The following is a 22,197-nucleotide window of genomic DNA, read 5'->3' as shown; positions in this document are numbered from 1 at the left end:
CATGGAAGAAAGGTGAATTAAATGCAAGAATAAGGCTGAGCATTTGGGACAGAAGCTCATGCTGATTATGTATCTTTTGAGTGGTCACTGAGCTCTTTGAAATGCTCTGGAGTGAGTCAGGCTGAAAACAGTAAATTTCGTTGTTATAATGCAATAGATTCTCCTTGTTAATGCTGTAATGATTGATACACCCCTTGTCTGCTTGGTTTATTGAATAGTAATGCAAAAAGCCTGGAGAGAGAGAAACCCTCAAGCCCGAATTTCTGCAGCACATGAAGCTTTGGAATTGAATGAGTGAGTGACAACAAAACTTACATTTATTTTCTGTCATTTAAAAATCCACTTGATGATAGCTTAAGGCAGGGGGGTTGCTACAGTCATTTTTAACCATGATTACAGGCCTGTCACAGGAAGCCCAACAATGGGAGGAAAAAAAGCACAGCTGCATGTTGTGTTAGCCACACAGAAGATCCTTAGGGCAGTGATGACAATGGGGAGTCATCCCACTGATGTCAGTGGGCTTTGGGCCCTGTGCTGGCATAGCAAAGTGTTAATTAAGTTGCCTCCTGATGAGTTAATGATATGTTTATTTGTGGGATTGGGACCAGAGAATTCCCTTTTGGATTTCTCAGTTGTCCTGAACAGAAGCAAGAAGGAGGGGACTCATAAACACTTTTTGAAATACTCATTTGATAGTGTGAGGGGACATGATGTAATATTTCAGGACTTAGGTTCTTTGAGTCTGATAGTTATTTTTTCAATCAGGAATGTAGCATTCTGAGATCCCACAGTAAAACTCAGTGCTCTGAAACTTTACCGGCATGGCAAACTGTACAAATGTTGCCAAAGTGCATACGGCAGAGAGACTCCCTGAGGTGGCTGTCTGAGATTACCACATTCTAGAGTTTTATAAAATGATGCCTTACAGACTGCCCTTCACTTGTTTCATTAGAAGGAAAAAAAAGCCCAAGTGTTTGTGCCTTGACAGCAGTTTAACCCAAGGAGCACATAGCAGAAAAGGCTGTTGCTTGCAGTGAACTATACACCTATTCCATTCTACTCACATCCAGCGTCTCATTTTTACCCAGACCCGTTGTTTCCTATTCCTCAAGTGATGACTCTGAAACACAGTTAGAGAAGGCAGCAGCAGCCTGATTCTGTTTCTGTATGAAGAACAATCTCATCAGTAATGAGCTACTTGTATCAGACAGAAGCCAACAGCCTATATCCCAGCTGTTAAAGCTGTGGCCATTGAGTCTCAAGTAGTTACCTAGGCTCCCTCTATAGTCAATGAGAGAGACATCTCAATTCAGCAGCTCACCCTGTTCTTAGAGAGAGATTTAAACAGGTGAAATGAATGGCTTTGTGATTTTACTCCTTAACAGACAAGGAGCACAGATAATTAAAAGTTCTAAATTGTCAGAATATTTACAAAGGTTTCTGAGAACAGCATGTCGACGAAACTCCTTTGCCTCAGTATTCGGCACATCCTTTAAAGTCTGCATGGCTTTTTATTATTTTTACTTCAAGTACCTTTTTCATAGTTCTTCTTCTGATGTTTCTTGCAGATGTGCCACTGCCTATATTCTCTTGGCTGAAGAGGAAGCTACAACAATTGTAGAAGCAGAGAAGCTGTTCAAGCAGGCTCTGAAAGCTGGAGAGGGCTGTTACAGGCGCAGTCAGCAATTGCAGCATCATGGTGCCCAGTATGAAGCCCAACACAGTAAGTTTTGTTGGAGGGAATAGCTATTTCTAAACAGGGAGAAGTTATGGTAATGGTAGGGGCTTAGGTTTTTTGTTTGTTTGTTTTTGAGTTTGTTTTTTCCCCCCTCAGAACTGTGCACTGAGTACATTGGCTGGAATATAGTCCTAGAGCCAACAGAATACCCGTTGTCAGTGTTTTTGCCTGATTCTGTTACAGAGTTGGCAATACTGAGATTACAGATGCATCTTTTCTGTCGTGGCAGAGAATATGTAGCATTTACTTAATAGAAAGGAGAAGGCTGCAGAGCCAAAAGAGATTTGATACTCAGAAAATGATGGAGACTGATTTAGGAAGTTGCACCGAAACACTTTTAGCTGTTTTGAAAACATAAGCTCATGCTGTAAAAACAGTAAAGAATGATGCAAACAGGAACAAAGTGCTTTGCCAGCTTTGCCCATCAGCTGTAAGGATAAACATGTACAACACGTTGTTGTGTGAAAGCTAATTCACCAGTGTGACATTTGAAAAGTTCGGTGCCTTTGTTAAGAAAGGTCACAGAAACATAAAAATTAACAACTGGAATAATTTAGTGCTGTAATTAAAAGTCTAGTTTTTTAAAGTTCTGAATGCGGAGATGTAGGTGATGTAATGATATTTACTAGGTGCTTCTTAATTCCAAGAAAATAGATGAGTGTTCACTGCCGGTAAATGAACAAAAAGAAAAATAAAGCAAACAGATCCAGATCATTTCTAATCTACAATGGCTACCCCATGCAAACATAATACCTATGAATTACATAAGTACAAGCATGGACATATTTCGGGTATATGTAAGTTTCTTAGGACCTGAATTCACAGCCTCTAGCTATTTCACATAAGTCAAAGATTGCTGATAAAAACTGTGCATAGTGAAATTGTCTGTCATCTCTGGTCTCAGAAGTGCACACAAGTTCATACCTGAAAACCTGAGTCTTTATAAATCTTGGGGGTAGTATTTTAAATATTTGTTGGATATCAAATGATATTTGGGATGATACATTTATGATTTGTTTAGTTTTGGAGAAAAACTAATGGAGAGCAGCTGAGCCCTCAAAGCAGTTTTCAGGTTCTAGCAGGCTTATGTTTGTCCATGAAACCTTAATTTGTGCACTCGATCCATCCTAAGCACAGAAAATGACAGCAGTTCTATGAAAAATACACAATAAGAATGATTAAAGACTGTCACGATGCTTATTGTGGTAAGCAAGATGTCCAAGATATTTGTCTGCACAAACTTAATCAGGATATAAGTATGGTGCCTTTGTAACCTGTGTGTGCTAGATGGTACGTATCACTACCATCATCATCCAGTTTGACACCCTGAAGCTTCAGTATTACAGCAGAATAAGCAACCAGCTGAATCACAGAATTCAGTACACTGCCACGGAGCAGGAGGGGATGAAAAGTGACGGCCAGCTCTGACCATTGCTTGGTAGAGGGGCTAGACTCTCCCACTCCTCTCTACTCTCCTCATCCACTGATAACTTCAGTGAGCACCTACAGAAGTTAGCGAAGTTCCAGTCTCAAATGGTGCCTTACAGACAAGGGCTTTGTGTAGGATTCCTTACATACATGCTGGACTGCTATGGCTAAAAAGGCGGGCAGCTAAGATTTCTTTAGGAAAAAAAGGACCATGAACAATACATCTGTAAGGAGAGCACAGTTCCTCTCCTTGTGTTGCAGTTACTACATGGTTCTGAAATGTCTGTTGTGCTACCTCTGGTCCTTTGGGCTGATTTTTGGGATGAAAAGTGGGCATTTCATCTTTAAGGAGTGAAAAGCACTGTAGTTTTTGAACACGAGCATCTTGCCCTGTATTTCTGTATGCTCACGTGTTCTACCTTTCATACGGTATCTTTTGTTAGACAATGAATTTTAAGAGTAGATGAAGACTTTGGGTACCCAATTTAACCTCTTTCAAAAGATGCTGGTTTATAGAAGGTGCAGGCAATCTTTTTAAGGTGGCTCATGTTAGTCACCCCAAATCATTAGTCACCTCTGAAAACTCTGGCCCAAAGGGTTGTCTTGATTTCACATGTTTTGACCATTCCTTCTGAAATGTCTGGAAGGGAGCTTGGCCTGAAATTTATAACTCTTGGTTACATTATATAAACATATTGAAACAGATGTAGCTAATAAATTGTTTATTAAAGACATAGAAAACAATACAGAGATAAGGAATTACATAATATAAAATATAGCTAATGAAATTCCTTCCCTCCCTTATTTATTTTCTCTTCTAAAGTCAGACTGTTCGGCCTGCTGCTTAATCTATCTGAAAATTGTAATCACAGCTTTAAAACAATTTGTAGGCGCTTGGAATGTGTTCAGCACACATCTTGTTCTTATTAAGAAAGACTTCAAAATGTTGGGACAAAGGGATCTTAATAGACTACATACTCTACGTGAAGATAATTTGTAGCAGGTGTCTTACATTTTCTCAGTATGGTAGTTGGATAGCTGATTACCTGTCTGCACATTTCCTGTTGGTCCAGAAACCTGTTAAAAGTTCACATTGGAATTACAGGGAGAGGATGAGAAACCAAGGATCATCAAAAGAGTAAGGATTCTCCAAGAGACTAATTACTGTAGCTGGTTAGTTTCTGTCTTCTTTGTTGTCAGGGCACCTTTCAGTATATAGGACTGGCATATCTGAAAGATGCTAATTTGCAATCCATGATTAGCCGCATGAGGAATTTGAAGATGGTGACAGGATGACGAGTAAAGGCTCAGCAAAAGGGAGGGTCAGGGTGTACTTATAATCAATAGGTAAAAAGACTGTTAGAGTGAAACTGAGGGTCTGATTTGCTGCATCTCCTATTAACACGTGTACAATTAACTTACAAAAAAAGCCAGGTAAGACACGTGTAGTTTCATGGATGCTGTTGTCTGAACCGAGTATGTGAGTTGGTAAATAATTCAATGCTGTCTGTATAACCACAGAGTTTTGCGTCAATGTTAACTTCATAGGGGTTCCCCTCCCCTGACTGATGGCTTGATGGTCTGTCGATATCCTACAGCTCTCTCTGTACCTTCAGATCCGCTTATATTTCATAGGTGTACAGCCAGCATGTGGATCCTTATTTATACCGCCACACAACCAGAGTAATTCCACTGATTTTAGTGGCCATGTCACATTTAAATCAGCTGAATTTGGTAACTTCTTATTAGAATTATTGTAAAAGCATTTATGATAGCAAATAACAAAAAATGTCTGGAAAACTGTTCCCTTTTGTGTTGGAAAATCAAATGAACTTTTTTTTAAAAAAAATCTTTTTTAATCTTAATTATGTCATTAACTGTGTCAATTCTGTCTCTTTTATACAGGAAGGGACACCAATGTGTTAGTTTATATTAAGAGGAGGCTGGCAATGTGTGCAAGAAAGCTGGGAAGGACCAGAGAAGCAGTGAAAATGATGAGAGATGTGAGTTTGGATTTTTTTGTTTGTTTTGCTTTGATATGTAGGTTATAGTAGCATAGAGATGATATGCATTTGCTTACAAGTGAGCAGCCACTCCTGCAGCATGCAGTACTGCTGAGGATCATTTTGTATGTGTAATATACATAAAGACTAAGTTATCAGATCATTTGTAAGATTGCAGAAGCAACACTATGAAATCACAATGCCAGAGGGATGGTTTCCCATACAGACTGAATTTCCCGTCCTGGTATGTGTGCATTAAGAGTACAGTCTTTAATTATTTGATCATAAAGTTACATAACTTCTTTTTTTCCTGAATTCTCCCTCTTCCACTAGGACATGTAACAAAAACAGCAAACTTAATAAATATGTCTTAAGTATTCTGTTTTCCCTTACAAAGCTGCAGTTTGGCTCTGTCATTGTTTATCACACTACACAGAGCTGAGGACAGTGTTATTTATTCACGCAAAACCTATTACTGAGATGTCAAGAACAAGTAATTAATCTGTAACAAACTGATTTCCCCCTGAGTTGGAGGATGATTTATCCCAAAATTGTAGGCTACAAATCTCAAACCTCAAACAGTAGCAGTGGGGGGGGTGGCAGGAAGGGCAGCAGACTCCATAAGGCACTGTACATGTTTCAAGTGTGTAAAAGGCTCAGCGTTAGAGCTAGCTAGGAGTGCTCAGCATTTCTTCAGGTGGGACGTCCTGCATGCAGATTAGGAACACGCTTCTTTGAGGAGGTGACTTGCCTCACCCAAGGCAGCAAGCCTGATTCAGTAATGGTTTTTGAAACCACTGAGTAGAGTTCATGATGCTAGGCTTCATCTTAAATAACCTGCCAGATGGCAAGTGGGAAGCAACTTTCACTTCATGTCTCTTGTTGAGGTTTTTCAGACACACAGCTGTCACTCCCCCAGAATCATCGGGCTCCCATTTAGAGGTGTTGAAAAAGAACTTGTCGAAACCCAACAGTTGTACAGCTAGAAACAGGAACGTGGAGGAAAGACCTGGGTTTGCAGCCTTGCGGACAAGGCAGTCAGCTGGGAGAAAATCTTGTTTTCAGTCCAGTCAGCTCCACGATTATTTATGAACTTTGTTACAAAGACACACTGGAACCAATACTGTATGAAATATAGGTGGAAAAGCATTGGAATTCTAAGTTCTGGCACTAATATACAAGAAATATATGATCTTGAATTTCACATTCAAATGTCACACGTCGTAATTATGGCAAATTCTGGAGCTTACGAGGGGCTGCTGAATGTGTTTGGTGATTTGTAGATAGGGGTATGTCAAACAGATATTCTGTGAACCCTTCTGCAGCTGATGTCACAATGGCTAGCAGTGTGCAGAGTACTGGATTCAGGGACTCAGGTGGTCCATCCAGTCCTGGGTTTCTTATGGAAAGTGAGACCCAAAACACTTTGGTTATAAGAAATGGGTTATTCTGTCACTAGAGAGAAAATTGTGTGGTTTGAAGTTAAGTATAAAGTGGCAAGTGACAATGACAGGGAGACCCAAAGTCATCATTTGTTAGGCACTGGAAGGACTGAAAACACTTTCCTCTCTAGGAACATAAAATGAATCATTCTGTGATTCTAACATCATGCTGAAACAAAAGGACTGGATGCAAGACAAAGGAGGTATAAAGACAGAATGTCAGCTTCTAGAACTTCTACTCAGATCAATGCATTCAGTATTTTTCCACATAATGACATTTAGCCAACTCCTCAGAACCAAATTTAAATGCCTCTAGAGACCTTTGTTGTGATTGAGCAGAGCTAAGAATTAGCAGGTCCCTAGGTGAAATATAAAAGCAACAATACCTCAAGGTCACATCTCCAGTCCATTAAAAGCAAGAGGAGGGTCACATCAGCTTTGCAGACGCTTTTCCTAGACTGACATGGAGCCATTTATTTCTGCTGAATGCATAGCCACCATTTTTTCATGGATGACATAAATAATATATTTATGAAGAAGTTTGAACACAAATGTGTCATTGATGGTTTCTGCATGATTGATGAGGGAGGAGATGTATTTATTCGCCCTAAGAAGAATATGAAGAATAAGTTGGCTGGGGACTGCTGAATCCAGCATCAAGGGACAGAGGGTGGAGGCCTTGTTTGTGTTTGAAAGATTGAAAACAGATTTCTCAAGACATGGAACATGATGGAAATGAAGTGTTAAGAGGTTCATGACACCATCTGGGAAATATGATTGGGATGTAGTGAGTCTTTGCCACTTTGAAAAAATAAAATATTTGAGAGCGTTTAATTCATTGCATATATAAGGCCATCTTGAGGACATTACTGATGGATTACATTGTCTTATTTTAATTTTATGTCAGAAAAGAGGGAGATCCTGCTTAAAACACCTTAATGGAAAGAAAATGAGTTGGTGGTGGCTTTAATAAGATTTGGGGTTATTGATTATATATGCTGCTGTTATGAAAAACTTATTCCTTGGTATTTTATTGAAGATACTTAAAAACAGTGATTTGTTAGGAATTTGTCCCTTCTGTAATCAGTTTCGAGAAAGTATCGTGGTGTTGGCTTTGCTGCTTTGATCTCATTCACTTAGTTGAGTTGAATTAATCAGAGTTACTAACCTGTCATTTCCATGGAGATGTGTAGCTGAGGCACACATAGGTGTTCTGCCTTTGTTTGTATTTGTGATGATAACTATTTACTATGTTTCGCTATAGAAACCAGCAGCTGTCACTATTTGTATGTATTGAGTTAACTCGTGATCTCATTTTGATTAGCGTACGGTTGGAGTAACTCCAGCCTAGTCACCAGAGTTACTCCAGTTTTATTCCTGTTTATACAGAGCACGATACGGTGCACGAGGGAACCAGATCTCTCTTCCTGTCCCAGAGGAAAAAGTCCATGGTGCTGGTTGTTTTATTTCTTAGGCTGCTTATGTTAGGAAGATTTAAACCGGTGTGTTCGAAATGATGTTGGAAAACTTGGGGTGTGCAGAGGTGAAAGGCCGTGGTGGCGGCTGTGAGAAACCTTCAGCATCCCTTCACGTTAAATCTTTACTGGGGATAATGTTGAAAGACAAACCAGGTGCCAAGTAGGGGGATAGCTTTTTGTACCAGCTGCTGGCTGTCTGCTGATTCCCTCACCTTCACAGTTGAAGAAAGAAGTGTGCTGGGTTTGTGGTTTGTGTTTTCCATCGACTGAAAGCAGAGGGGGTGTGGAGGGTATGCAGAGGCCCTCCTTTCTGTACTTGGAGGGTGGCCGGAGCAGTGGTTGTCTGTGCTGCTGAATTTCCCTTGGTCACTGGAGTATCCAGACGTACTGTGCAAGAAAGTGAATTATCAAATTAATTCTAGCTTCTTAGGACTGTTCTGGGGAAGATTTTGGGCTGTGGAATGTGCAGGCTTTCATTGGAGGGTGATGTGTGTTTATGAAAGAGAAGGGAGTCAGGCAGAAAGTGTGCTAGGGGATGAAGTGAACACCTCTCAGTCACTTGCAGGGAGATGAAACAAACTTGCTCTCCAGAGCGTTTTTATCTCCTACACCGTGGCTCTGCACTTCTGTGATAACTGCTTTCTAGTCTTAACAAGTATAGTTCATGCCTGCTCATCAAGAGCAGCCCTGCAGAGAAGGACTCGGCGGTTCTGGTGGACAAAAAGCTGGACATTAGCCAGCAGTGCACCCTTGCAGCCCAGAAGGCCAACTGCATCCTGGGCTGCATCAGCAGAGGCATGGCCAGCATGTCGAGGGAGGTGGTTGTCCCCTCTGCGATCCACCTGGAGTGCCGCGTCCAGATCTGGGCCCCCCAGCGCAAGAAAGTCGTGGAGCTGTTAGAGCGAGTCCAGAGGGCCTTGAAGTGGAGCAGCTCTCCTGTGAAGACAGGCCGACAGAGCTGGAGCTGTTCAGCCTGAAGAAGAGAAGGCTCCAGGGTGGCCTTAATGCAGCTTTTCAGTACTTAAAGGGGGCTTATAAAAAAGATGGGGCAATTGTGGATGCCTCGTGCCTGGGGTGTTCAAGACCAGGTTGGATGGGTTAGCTGATCTTTTGGGTGGCATCCCTGCCCATGGCAGGGGGTTGGAGTTAGATATCTTTAAGGTCCCTTCCAACCTGAGCCATTCTGTGATGATTCTGTATGTTTCTGAGAAACAGTGGAGTCGCAGCTTGCCGCGTGCTCTGCAGCTTTGTTTAGAAACAAGTAAGATTTAGGGAGAGGCTCTCTAGGCAGGGATTCTCCAGGTCTTTCCTCAGTGCTGGAGAAGGTTAGAAACCAAAACTTCTTTGAAGGGTCAGATATGTACATTTTCTTTCTGGGATCAGTCATGTCTGCTGATAAATTACTCCAGAGTTCATTTTTAAAGGGCCTAGAAGTTTGCTTTTATGGGCCTAGCTCCGAGAATCTTGCTGAGGATATTTCAAGCTGGATGTGTTCATCTCGGTGCCCAAGGGAAGTATCTAAAATGTGTATTTTCTGCCAGAGAAGATACCAAGGAGCTGTCAGTGTCTAAGCAGCTTGCATTGTTAGAAAGCTGCTTGAATATCAAGGTGCTGCTTGATAAATTGTTTAAACACTTAGGCTGCCCTGAACTTTTCAAGGGGTTATGTCGTTTGGAGGCATCAGAATGGTACTCAGCCATACTGAATCAGTTTTAATGATAAGGGTAGCTTGGGCTTTCAGCTTTTTATGACCAGCAGCACTAGTGATTTTTGTTGGTGTGCCAGTTCTTTAAATGTAGCATACTTGCTTGGCAACGTCTTTTACTGGACTTTGAATGCTATTTTTTATTCAATATTATCTTGAGTTTTCTATTTCTGTGTGCATTGCTGAGTGCTCTTGGGTAAGGGGAATACATAACCAGAACCATTTTCTGTACTTTGTATCATCAGGCTGTGTGAAAGGAAAGAGTCCTGACTGCTAATAGAGATGTTCTGATCCCTAGCAACTTAACAATGCAACTTCTGCAGCTGTTTGCACCCACAGCTACTGTCTGTCTCTTCCAAATACTTCTGTGCTTTAGGCGAGGATTAGTGAGTCAGTCTTTGGCGTGCATTATACAGGTCAAGTGAAGCAGGCTTCCTTTGCCTTCAGTGGAATGCTAGCTTTATGAAAATCTGTAGCATCTATTCAAAGTGTCATTTATTACAATTTGAAGCAAAAATTCTTCTGAGTTCAAGAAGACCAGGAGCTACCTCATGAATTTCAGAGAAGCGCTGCTCATATGAGCAGCGACGTTTGCCAGTCTCCACCACAGAGGAGGATCTTTAGTTAATTCCTGTTCTGACACACAAATGCTGCAATAACAGCAAGTGATAAACATTGACTTTTAACAATGAAAACACTTCCATATGCCTCTATATTCAAATGTGTTTTCTTCTGTAACAGCTGTGCATAGTGTGGATAAACTGGGGGGAGGGAAGATGAGGACATCCTTCATTCGAATGGGATCTTGAACAAAATGGAGGCTCCTATGATGGCCCCAGTGCTGTTTGTCCTTTCACTTCCCCTGTGAGTCAGACCCCTCACTTTCTGTCATGCCTGTCATCCTGTGCAGAACTCTCAAAACAAGAAATTCAGTGTGTATAACCTGAAACTGATGATAATGTTTCTCATATAAACTGTGCTTACAGTTGTAATAGCGAGGTGACTACAATGAAAGATTGCCTTTTAGGCATGTGTTGAAAACAGGCATTTTTCTAGCAGAACATGTGGGCCTTCTCAAAAGATTTGTCCAACATACTTAATGAAATCTTACACCAGATGGAACAAAATGGCTGTGCTGAGCACGTGTCCTGTAGAGCAGTGTACTTGCTTCCTGTACTAAAGCTACACTACACTGTCAGGTTTTGTTTTCCTTACAATTTGTTGAAATACATATTCAGCCTGCTGAGCATATATACTATGTGTTATCAAATCCTGTGTAACAGACAATTGCATCTGATTTTTCATCACACTCAGTGTATATACCCAAGGGTTTCCAGCACTCTGATTCTGTTAAGACAGAATATAGAACGTAGTCATGTAGTCTTAGAGGGACCCTGGTAACTTGGGCTCCTTGTTGTCAATCCTCTTGTATCAGTCCTTGTTCAGAGGCTTTGTATGTCTTTTAATTGTGTTCATCCACCTCTTTGGAAACCCCTAGCACATTTTCGAGTGACTAGATCATTTCCTTCTTTTAATTTAATTTAAAAGTCTAAAACTATGGCAAGGTTTCCGCAAAGTACTTCATGATAATGTAAATAAAGGATTTTCTCCTGAAGAGGGCTATGAGTAATGACTTCATTTTCATGCTTTATAAAGTTGCTGATCTTTGATGTATCAAAAATTATATAATTTCTCTTACTACTTTTATGTGATGCAATTATTAAGTAGTAAATGTACATCTGGAACAACTTGTGTTCTTCTGGTTTCATGCCACATCTTCCTTCAAGATACTTTTTATTCCTGGAATGTGCATTTTTACAACACAGTCCAAATAGCAGCATTTTCATAATTATATTCCTTAAAGAACTCAAGTCTTAGTCTGAAGTCCTCCAATTAAGAGAGAACATATAGGCTGCATGTTCTAGTATATTTCCTTAGAGTTTGCATAGTCAGTAAGATATTTCTTCCTTTAATGTCTAATTGCTAATCCTACCTTGAATAAAAGACACATTATCTGTAAATATTTTGGAACACTAGAGCTAAACTTGCATTTGCCAAATTAAAAATGGAATGTCAGCTAAATTCTATACCTGTCCCATCCCACAGTGTAAAGTGAAGCCTATCTGTGTGCTAGCCTTTGTTTGCTGACATTTCTTTGCTCCTTGCCAGGTGAGCTGGCCAGGGGTTTGTGATTTCTGCTCTCAGGCTTGGCAAATCAGCTCCATTGTATTAAGTTAGCTGACAGATAGCTTCTTTACAGCTAGTAATCTAGCTTCAGTACTAGGGAGTTTACAACAATACTCCTTACTAGATTGTTTTTAGCCTGGTTTTCTGGGAAAGTAAAGCTTATGAAATCAAGTCTCAACTGTTTGTCTGTCAGTACATGGAACATTTGATCCATCACTCGGATTCAACCAAATATGTCAAAGGAAGGGAAACATTAAAGAAATCACATTTCTGCAGGTTTTATGGGAAAAGTAGCTGAATATAGGAAAAAGATCATATTAGTCAGCTGACCAGAGAAAAACTTAACCATGAGTTTATTCTATTAGACATCAGAGAGTCAATGTGGAATGACATGTTTCAAATGCCTCAAGCCCAAGGCAAACTTCAGACAGAGTTTAAGACGTCTGAAAATCTAGCTGTATACAATGAAGCCCTAAGAAATGGGGCCTTCTATATTTCTGCTCAGAAATGGCTTGATGTTTTGCCTTTGTACTTCGTTCAGTTAACAGTACTTACAGATTACAAGTCATGTACCAGAAAGCAGCTTATGCAAATCGCTGGTGAAATGAACAGTGCTATCCATAGTGCGCTCTTGATTCTTTGCTGATGGCTGACAGTTGCACCTGGAAGATGGCAGCTTCAGTCGTTTCTCTTCTAGGAGGCAGATTTTACCATTTCAGATAGCCACAGTGGGAACAGATAGACTCAAGGTTGTAATTTTCCCCTGCATTTCTCATTTATTTGTTGTTGTTTCTTCTTTGAAAGCTGAACTCACTTCTCATATTTATGAATGTGTTCAGTTGAAGACATTGATTTTAAAATGTTTGTAGAGAATATATGAATATAAGCAGCAGTGAACAGTTGTGTGCATTGCCCATAAAATATGTGGCCGTTCGTATAGCCACAATGCAAATAAAGAATAAATGTGTCAACACCAGGTGATGTATAAGATCATTCATTTATCCACCTCTGTATTCACTTGAGCCCCGTGGTCTAGTTACAGTCATAAACTGTAACTCAAAGCTGTTTCCTACACAAACAACGTATCATTGCTAATTGATGCATGAGGTTAATGTCATCACGGGGAGGAAAACAGATGTAGCAGCTAAAACTACATTCCTTGAAAATGTTTCAAAAATTAGATCTAAATGACAAAATGCTGATGATGGAAATTTTCTCAGGAAAGGGAGTCCTCTTCATTTAACCGTTCTTTGGGAGATATAACTGTTCCTCATCCAATAAATCAGACAGGGATTTCCTTGTACCATAAAGCATTTTTTGTGATCATCACTCTTTCATATCCATCAAAAAGTCATTGAAACTACACCCTGCACTATGGATTGGGGTGAGTCTGGAAATACGGCCCTCCCAGGACTAGTGATAAGATACCTGATTGTGTCAGACTTATTTCCAGATTTCTTCTGCAAACTTGTGCTCCCCAAATATTATTTATCTTAAAAATTTTAAACTATTAATTATCTGCAAAAGCTGCCATTCCTGTGTATCTGCAGTACAGCTAATGAATCTTTCAACAGAAGCAGTTCCTCTTTCTATGCATGTATGTGTTCCTCCCCAAATGTGCAGAGCACTTGGACCAGAATATGGGCTGATGCAGCCACTAGAAATTATTTTGACTAGTTCAAAATAAAGTCCTTGTGAGCGTGTATTTGGTATCTACTTGCGTTTGATCTACTTGAACATCTCGTGTTGTAAGGTAATACATTCATGCCCATGTTGTGTTGGCTTTGATAAGGTACGAAAGCAAGCTTAGCTCGGAGGAGTACGGCTCTTTATGCTGGCTGAGAGTCCAATAAATCAAATTTTGCAATGAAATGTTTAGTCCTAAGCAGTATTTAGGTAAGAAGGTACAGTTGCTTTGGTGAGAAACCTCAAGTGCTGGATCTAATGGCTGTCTCTTGAGATCTTAAGGCATGGAGAAGGATGGCAGTAGAGCTTTTGTCTTGTCTCTAAGTGCAGTGGTTGGCACTACAATGGAAGTGTCTGTTACAGCAAAGATGTAAAGAGAATGAAAATTGTTCATTGGACGACTTGGCTGATGTTAGTTTCTAACATCACAGAAAATTCATAGTTAGGCGCAAGGGGAGCCGTGTGTCTCCTTAAACCGGAGGCCAGAGAAGAGCCCAGTGCTGTAAGGGTCTGGGGAACTCGAGGGTGCGTTCTCCTTCCCCTGCTCACAAACAGCGTGCCCGTCTTCACCCCTCGGTGTGGGGCATGAGGCAGCCTCTGTCCAGCCCGATGGGGAGGAGAGGGGAGCTGGCCCTTGGTCGGCTCTCCGCTGCTCCTCAGCGTGACGCAGTGTTTGGCCTGCCCTCAGCGTCCAGCAGGCCGATGTTGCAACCTCTGTGGCATTTTTTTTCTTCCCCAGTGTTTCCCCACACTCTGGGGCCTAAAAGATGACCTGTCGTAACATACTTCTTCTAAGTGGCGTTACTTTCTGGGACGCTTCTCAAAAAACACATTTGTACTGTGAAAATTATTCGCAGTAAAAGCTGTATGTTGTCCATCCTGAGATGACAGAAAACTGAGCTCATGTCCGCTCCTCTTATTATTATTATCTTATTTATAGCAAACGTGTTGTCATTTGTGCACAGTCAGTGTTAGAACAGCTGAGTGGCTAGTTAGAGGTGTTTTATTTTTGTAACCGCAACATCAACCAAGTTCATTTTGACTCAGCTAGACTTCTCAACATTCAGCCCTTCCCAGATTAAACCTTCATTAACACGTGTCAGTTTGGAGGCCTAGTAGTCCAGACAGTGACCTTTCTTCTGCTGCTGTCTCAGGCAAGGTTTATCACTCTGACAGAACCTAATTAAAGCTGGAAAAAAACCCAACAACCAGTGAGTGATGTCAGTGAGAAACAGAACCAGAGTAGGAACTTTTACTGGCCACAGTACATCTGTAACTGGCTTCAGCTCTTCCCTTTTCTTCGCTCGTGGAGGGAAGGTTTTTCTGCCAGCCATTATTCATTCTCAATGAAGAGGGATAATCTTTCTTAATCCCTTGAAGGGGGTTGTTTGCAATATGTTCATCCTGAACTTTAAATCACTTTTTACGTAGGGCTAGATTCTGTCATGCTTTTTCCTTCCAAGTAGTAGCTTTGACCGTTAAATATGCAACAGTCAGTAAGGACAAGAATGAGAAGCAGTAGATGCCATGCTGGATCCATACCTGATGAATCCAGCTATGTGAATTTTCACCTGCAGTTATTTTTCTTCATGAGCAAAGATTTAAGCTTTTTATTTTTATGGTCAAATTTTTTATCCAGATAAGCACCAAGACCTATGGACATTTTTTTTGGAAAACTGGAGAAGAAGGAAAGCCTGTAAACTATACAGTTTCTTTTTTTGTGTGCGTTCTTCACAGGTTCAGCTCCATCCATTTAAACTGGGAGCTTTATGACCATCCCTATCCCACTAGAATCGCAACTTCAGTGAACCAGCTGCTGTCTCAGTGATCATGGTTCTCACCAGAAACTTTTATAATCAGTTATACAGAACACTGCTGTCCTTGCCTTTTTGTTGCTTTAATAATCCTCAAACTGCAGCAAAGTCAGTGCTATCCAGAGAGCCAAATTTAGACAGACTTATCTCGTCAGGGCAGATTAGTTCTTACATTAACGTATGCCAGGCAAGAATTTTGTGTACAAGGAAGAATTTCTCTGCACTTTGCACATCTGATAACCTGTTAGAGCCTCTTCCTTAAAGAGGGAAGAAGCTACAGGCATTACCTGCTTCTCATTTTCTAAAGTTCCTGATGAATCTCCACCATACTTGTTTCCATCTTGTTCTCTGTTTGCGAGATTAAGATTTGGTGGTTCTCATCAGTTCCTCTATATCTTCAGAAATATGTTTATTAATTCACAGAGTTTTCATATCCAACTTAACATTGTCAAATAAACCAAGGCTGACATGGAATAATTTTCTTTACATGGCTTGTTAGAGTATTCCTGTTCCTGTACACCTGATGAAATAATTAAATGCATCCTATGCTAAGCATATTTTGCCAAGAAACCTGACCCAGTGTCTGTTTAGAGCTCAGAAATTTCTGAGGTAATAGTGAACTCTGGGAAAGAGTCAGGAATGTGGGGAACTGAAAGGTTTAACTTGGTGTTGGTGCATTTTGAACATGAAACCATATTCCATGTTAATAATCTAACCCTTTCATATGTTATTGATTTTAGTTGATGAAGGAGTTTCCTCTGCTCAGCATGTTCAATATCCATGAAAACCTGCTAGAAGCTTTGTTGGAACTGCAAGCATATGCAGATGTCCAGGCAGTCTTAGCAAAGTATGATGGTAAGTCCATTCATATTTATATTTTTTCTATACAGTACTCAGAAAAGCAATGTTTCTGACAACTTTAGAAAGTCAAACTTTAAAATTTAGGAAATATTGTAACTAAGGTGACTTACACAAGCTTCATACATCCCCTTACACAGTCCTTAATCCAGAGATTACATACAGTGTTTTGTTTTTTTCTGCAAACCCTGCTTCATTCATTGTACAGAGTAATGGAATTCACTTATTCGTAGCTCTTCAGTGCTTTCTTTGCTTTCTGTTGATGTTTAAAGAATGACTGTTTTGGTTCTGTAGACTCTTTATTGCATGTTATTCAAACCTTCTCTGAAGAAAGGATCAGAGTATGCATGAACCAAATGGCTGAATTAAGTGAAAAAGACTAAATTTTGGTATTTCTTAACTGTTTCTCCGGCTTTATCTTGTTGCCTTTAAAATGTTCTTAATTACTAGATCTTACAGCTTATCTACTGTTACTTAAGCAGAGATTTTAAAGCTTGTAACTTCAAAAGTTTTTAAAGAGGTGAATGGAGGCCATTAGAGGGGCTGTTGCATACATGGCTACCAGTATGGGCACTGGAACCCGTAAACACAGAGCTTTGGCCACTTTCTCTTTGATTCTTTGAATAGACTTCATGTCCTTTGCAGCCTATCCCTAGTTGATCTTCTGTCCCATTTGTCTACTGAACTTCCTTCTACTTCTGTTTTGCACAGTCAATTTCAGCTTTCTTTTGCTCCCAGTTCCTACCAGAGGCCCCTGTTACAGCCAGTAACAATCACTCCCAAATCCATTTTTCTGCCTCACCTAACTAGCTGTCCCAGCCTGGTTTTCAGGGCAGTGATGGTCATAATACATCTCCTCACCCACTTTACAGCTCCTGTCTTACCACTTACCATTCCTGTCTTTTCCATCTACACTTTTCTCTGTGGCTTCTGTCTTGTATTTGTTCAGCTTTGTTCTCTTTGCCTGGGCACCAAAAAGCAGAAAAGTGTAAAAGCCCATGGAGACAGAAGCTTCTCACTGTGGCTTCAGGCACCATGGGACTTCAGCACATCCTTGTCTTTAATGTAGTTACCTACTAATAACTCTGGGAAAGAGCAGACCTGTGGCAGAACAGGGAATTAAATCAAGCCCTCCCAAATCTCAGATTAAACTCCTGTGCCAACTCTGCTGTTGCATACTGAAGCACTGATCTCTAGGTTTAAACAATACTATGGAGGCACCTTGAAGATGCTAAAACTTGAGGGTGCATTTTGTTTTCTCAAAAGCATCTGATATAATCAAAACTGAGGTCAGAAGTATAACAGATGTGGCTTTTCAAAATGAAACTCTTTTTACTTCATCTGTTTGAGCCTATGCATTTTCAACTAATTTTTTTGCCATAAATAAAGAAAGGTGTTGTGTATGTGCTAGGTATGCACAAGGACTCCACAAGCACAGGCTTAACCAGCATGACTCTTACAGCTCATGAGTCTCAGAAGGCTCATCTCAGGGAGTCTCAGCTCATTTTAGAACTCATCAGCTTCATGTGTTGTAAGATTTATTGGATTATAAAACAATGAACTCATTTATACTTTCCTATCTGCAGTTTCTGTTGGTTCCACTCCACTGCCTTTTTTTGACTGAGACCAAACCTGATTTATTGTATTTTGATAACATATGAACAAATTATTTCCTTGAGCAGCCTGCCCCCACCCTGGGCTAAAAAGTTGGATTGCATTGTGCAGAACCTCAGCCTCTGCAAGCAGACACACTGCTTTACTAAAAGCTGTGTGTTAAATAGTGTTTATATTATGTACCTGGCAACAGAGCTGATGTCTATACTCATTATTCATGGAAAAAGGGCCTCATTAGTGGGAAGTCATGCACTGTTGCTGAGCTACATCATTATGGTTTCAGAGTTCAGTGCCTGTCAATAGAGTGCAGATGACCTAAATACTGTTGAATTCTAAAAGGAGTTTTGGCTCCAATCTGACATGTATCCATGTTATTTACAGCAGAAATAGTTATGGCTGCTGAAGAGACTGTTCTTAATGGAATAAGCTTCTGGTATTCATAACAGATAAAGTTTATCTGCTCCTATTTCCTTACTTTTTAAATTGTTTTTCAGTGGAGTAGGTCTGCTTGTTGTGATGCTTGGAGCAAATGATTTATTAACTTCCCTGGGCAGCCAGTCCCTTTGTCTGTTATTCTCTGGTAACCTGGGTACTATGTGAAAACTCAGACCTTTCTTAAGGTCAAATTAAAAAAGGTTGGAGGCCTGTTTATTTAGTTGTAGTGATGCAATGATCCCTCCCTGAAGATCTCCTTGGTTTCTTTTCTTTTTTTTTTTTTTTTGTAATTAATGTTACTGTCTTACTTTATAGTGAGACTGTAAACTTTCTGGTTTGCAGGAGGAACACTTTATACAGATTCTCCTTTCACTTACCCCTTGCAAAGAAGAAGGACCATGCTACCATGTAGACAGGCCTGAATTCAGAGTTAACTTGAGAATTTAGACCATATGATACATAGAAATAAGTGTTTTTTTTTGTTTTGTTTTTGTTTTTGTTTGTTTGTTTGTTGTTTTTTTTATGCAAAAGGTCTCATTCTGCTCTAGGCTGTTACACTTTTACTTGGTAACTGCTATTTCAAAGAATCTTACTCTAAATTAGTGTCAAATCAAAATGCAAACCTTTTTTTTTAAAAAAGAAAAAAAATTAGAAACAATCATCTTTATCTTGGAATGTGCATGGTGGATGGGAATTCATCATATTCAACAGTTAATGTAGAGAATTTTCTAAAATGCATCCCATTCAGAGTTACTCTGTTCTTCAGTCTCCCTCTGTCCAACTTCTTGTCCTTACAACGTATAAAATATGTAGATTCTACTTACATTGAACTTAGAATCATATCATAGAATGGCTTGGGTTGGAAGGGACCTCAAAGATCATCAGTTCCAACCACCCTGCCATAGGCAGGGATGCCACCCACTAGATCAGGTTGCCCATGGCCCCATCCAGCCTGGCCTTGAACACCTCCAGGGATGGCGCATCCACAACCTCTCTAGGCAACCTGTTCCTGTGCCTCACCACCCTCAGAGTGAAGAATTTCCTCCTAACCTCTAATCTGACTTCAAGGTATTCCTTTCATAGGTAGTTGTAGATTGATCAACTACTCACATGGAGTCTTCAGCTATGGTCTCTGGGGCTTTTGTGTATATTTGCCTCAATTCTGTGTCCGTTCATACCATCTGGTCTCTTTTTTTTTCATATGATTCTGTGTTTTGTTTTGTTTTGTTTGTTTCTCCAGCTTGTGCAACAACACAAAAAGTCTAATTGTATAAACTAATTGTACTGATCTTGCTCTTTCCAATTGTCTATGGGAGAAAAGGTTCCTTCCCCTTCAGATGCATTTAGGATTGAACTCAGTCAGATCCAAGGGGTTGAAACCTGTCTGGTCACTGCGACGTTCATCTCAGCAATGACATGTTTACAACCAGCAGTAACGCTCAAAATATGCCCATATCCGAACAGTTTACGCACTAGCTGTGCTTATAGTAAAATAAAACACACTTTGTTTGTGCTGAAACGTTTCTCCCATCCTACCAGGGGACCAAAACCCAGGCCTTACCATGCACAGTGTGTGTGTTTGACTGGGGGGTCTTCCACCAGTGAGGAAGAAATGTCAAAACTACAGAAAATCAGGACTGCTTTGTGTTGCAAGCACAAAGAAAGCGTTAGGTCATTGTGTTCATAGTTTGGCTCCCTCCAACATATTTTCTACCATGTCCTGTGGAAAAAGGGCTCAAGCAATGACTGTTCTTGTGGGAGGTGATACCACAGGACAGTAGATCTTTCTGACAAAGTGTTTTTCCCCCGATGTTCAGTTCATATTTTCCATTATTGAATTCCATCCCGTTACTCTCGCGTTACCCATTTGTATCAGCTTAATTCTCTTTCTTCCATAATGTTTGTATCTGATGATGATGACTGCATCTCTCTTCTGTCATCACTGATCCAGCCAGCACGTATTTATGTATTAGACAACTTTCAGTCTTTCCCGTAAGCTGTTCCTCCTTCCACCTGTGCAAGAGTTGATAATCGAGCCTGCAGGTGCAGAGAACTGGGGGAGTTCTGTGCTGACAAGGCAAGTGTTGGCCTGTGCCTTAAACACTGCAGTCAATACACGGGCTGAGGGAGAGAAAATCAGACCAAACCATAGCACAATGCGTGTCCTGTAGTCCATTTTTTTTTTATGTCTTCACATAACATTTTCCAGTTTGTTGGCATACTTAAAGGTTGCATGTTTAGAAATACGTGAGTTAACCTGGTACCTTAAATGTAGTCTCTTCAATGCTGTATGCAGAAGAGCTAGCAGTTTGACTGAAAAGATCTTACTGTACAAATTGTGGCCCCAGATCTACAGCTTATTTCAGCGAGTATTTTTGATGCTTTTAATGCTGATAAGACTAGTCACCTATCTAAAGTTAAACCTGTAGGAATCTGCACTGCTGACTTGGAAATAACAAGTCCTTTTGGGTCAAAAAAGGGAGTAAATTCGATTAGATTTCCCATTTATTAATAACTAAAGGAACTGCAGCATGCCCATGTTTTCACATGTAGGGCTTTCTGATGACTCGGATAGGGGATGTTGCACCAGTCTACATGCAGATTCATCATTTCTTGGTTTAGTTGCTATTTTATGAGAATAAGAAATCCCATGAGCTATTTAGATGATGTATGGCATATTCTGGGTACCACGAATCACAGAATTAGTGATATTCTGGTTGCAAATCCCTATCCATAGCATCTTCCATTAATTCATTCTCAAATGCAATCACTTGCAACACAAGTAACCGGTAAGAATTTGCTTTCCCAGCCCTCCCAATAGCTCTCTGGGGCTACTCCAAAGAAAATGATTGTTAATTAAATTTCAACTATTTTGTATTCTGTTTAAAGATACAAGCAATAAAGAAGGGAGAGCCTTTTTTAGACTGTCATGTCAGTTCTTACTAAGCAAAAATATCCTGACAGTTTTGAGAACAGAATAGCAGTTGCATATTTTAGCACATTGTGGGAACTCCACAAGTAATCAGAGGAGGGTGGGAAACAGTATATGTGAAGATATTTTGCCAGATGGCTCAGCGAGCTGGACACACTCATCTATGAAAACTTTCACTTTGGTTCCTGACAGAGGACTTATCTCCTACAATAAGTTTAGACTTGATTCCCTTGCTAAAGTCAAGTTATAACCAGCCATAATTGTTATATAAAATACGAAGGTCCAGTTGAGGAAATGAAGCCTAAATTATATGAAGGTTTTAAAGTATCATAGTGACCAGGCTAGGATACAGAAAAACTGAATTCATATAGCCTAGTATGGAGCAAGCAAAAAGCAGGAGGGAAGCAGCATGGACCTACTGAGGGTGATCACTATCTCCACAGCAACATAAACACGAACATTTGTGTGCATTTCTTCCCCTGCCAAGGGACTGTAGGTATTATCCTCAAATAATTGCTGCTTGCTTATTAGGAGCCTAGTAGTGGAAGAGCCCTCCTGGGTAAGTCAGGTTCCCTGCTGATGTATTTACTACAGATTACCCTTTCTCTGAGCTGAGCAAGCTATTAAACAAAATTAGCTATTTTGCTTGCCCCGTTATTTTACCTGGAAATCTGTCTCCAAACTTCATGTCTTAAAACTTTCTTTTAATCCCCAGCCTAAATTTAACGTTGGACTGTTTATTCTTGTGCCAACATTGTCCTTCAATTAAACAGCTCTTCTCCTTTCCTGGTGTTCTCTGCGGGTATGCATGGGAAATAGTTGTATCATCTCTCAGGCCATATTTCATTTGGCTTGTTACAAAACCAATTCACAGTCT

The 22,197-nt window shown here is 40.2% G+C and overlaps 1 protein-coding gene across 3 annotated transcripts in view; it reads left to right on the top strand.

Moving 5' to 3' along the window:
• ST7 (suppression of tumorigenicity 7) overlaps window positions 1–22,197 on the top strand; it is a 144,460-nt gene that overhangs the window by 93,623 nt on the left and 28,640 nt on the right. For all 3 annotated transcript variants that reach the window (XM_035334448.1, XM_035334468.1, XM_035334458.1), the window contains 4 exons: window positions 219–294; window positions 1,569–1,723; window positions 5,072–5,169; window positions 16,222–16,336. In XM_035334448.1, coding sequence (XP_035190339.1) covers window positions 219–294; window positions 1,569–1,723; window positions 5,072–5,169; window positions 16,222–16,336 — 444 coding nt within the window. The remainder of the gene's footprint in view (window positions 1–218; window positions 295–1,568; window positions 1,724–5,071; window positions 5,170–16,221; window positions 16,337–22,197) is intronic.

This window comes from Oxyura jamaicensis, chromosome 1 (genome assembly GCF_011077185.1).
Source record: "Oxyura jamaicensis isolate SHBP4307 breed ruddy duck chromosome 1, BPBGC_Ojam_1.0, whole genome shotgun sequence".
NCBI classification, from domain to species: Eukaryota; Metazoa; Chordata; class Aves; order Anseriformes; family Anatidae; genus Oxyura; species Oxyura jamaicensis.
The sequence above is the reverse complement of the archived record's forward strand: the minus strand, read 5'-3'. Positions and strand labels throughout refer to the sequence as shown.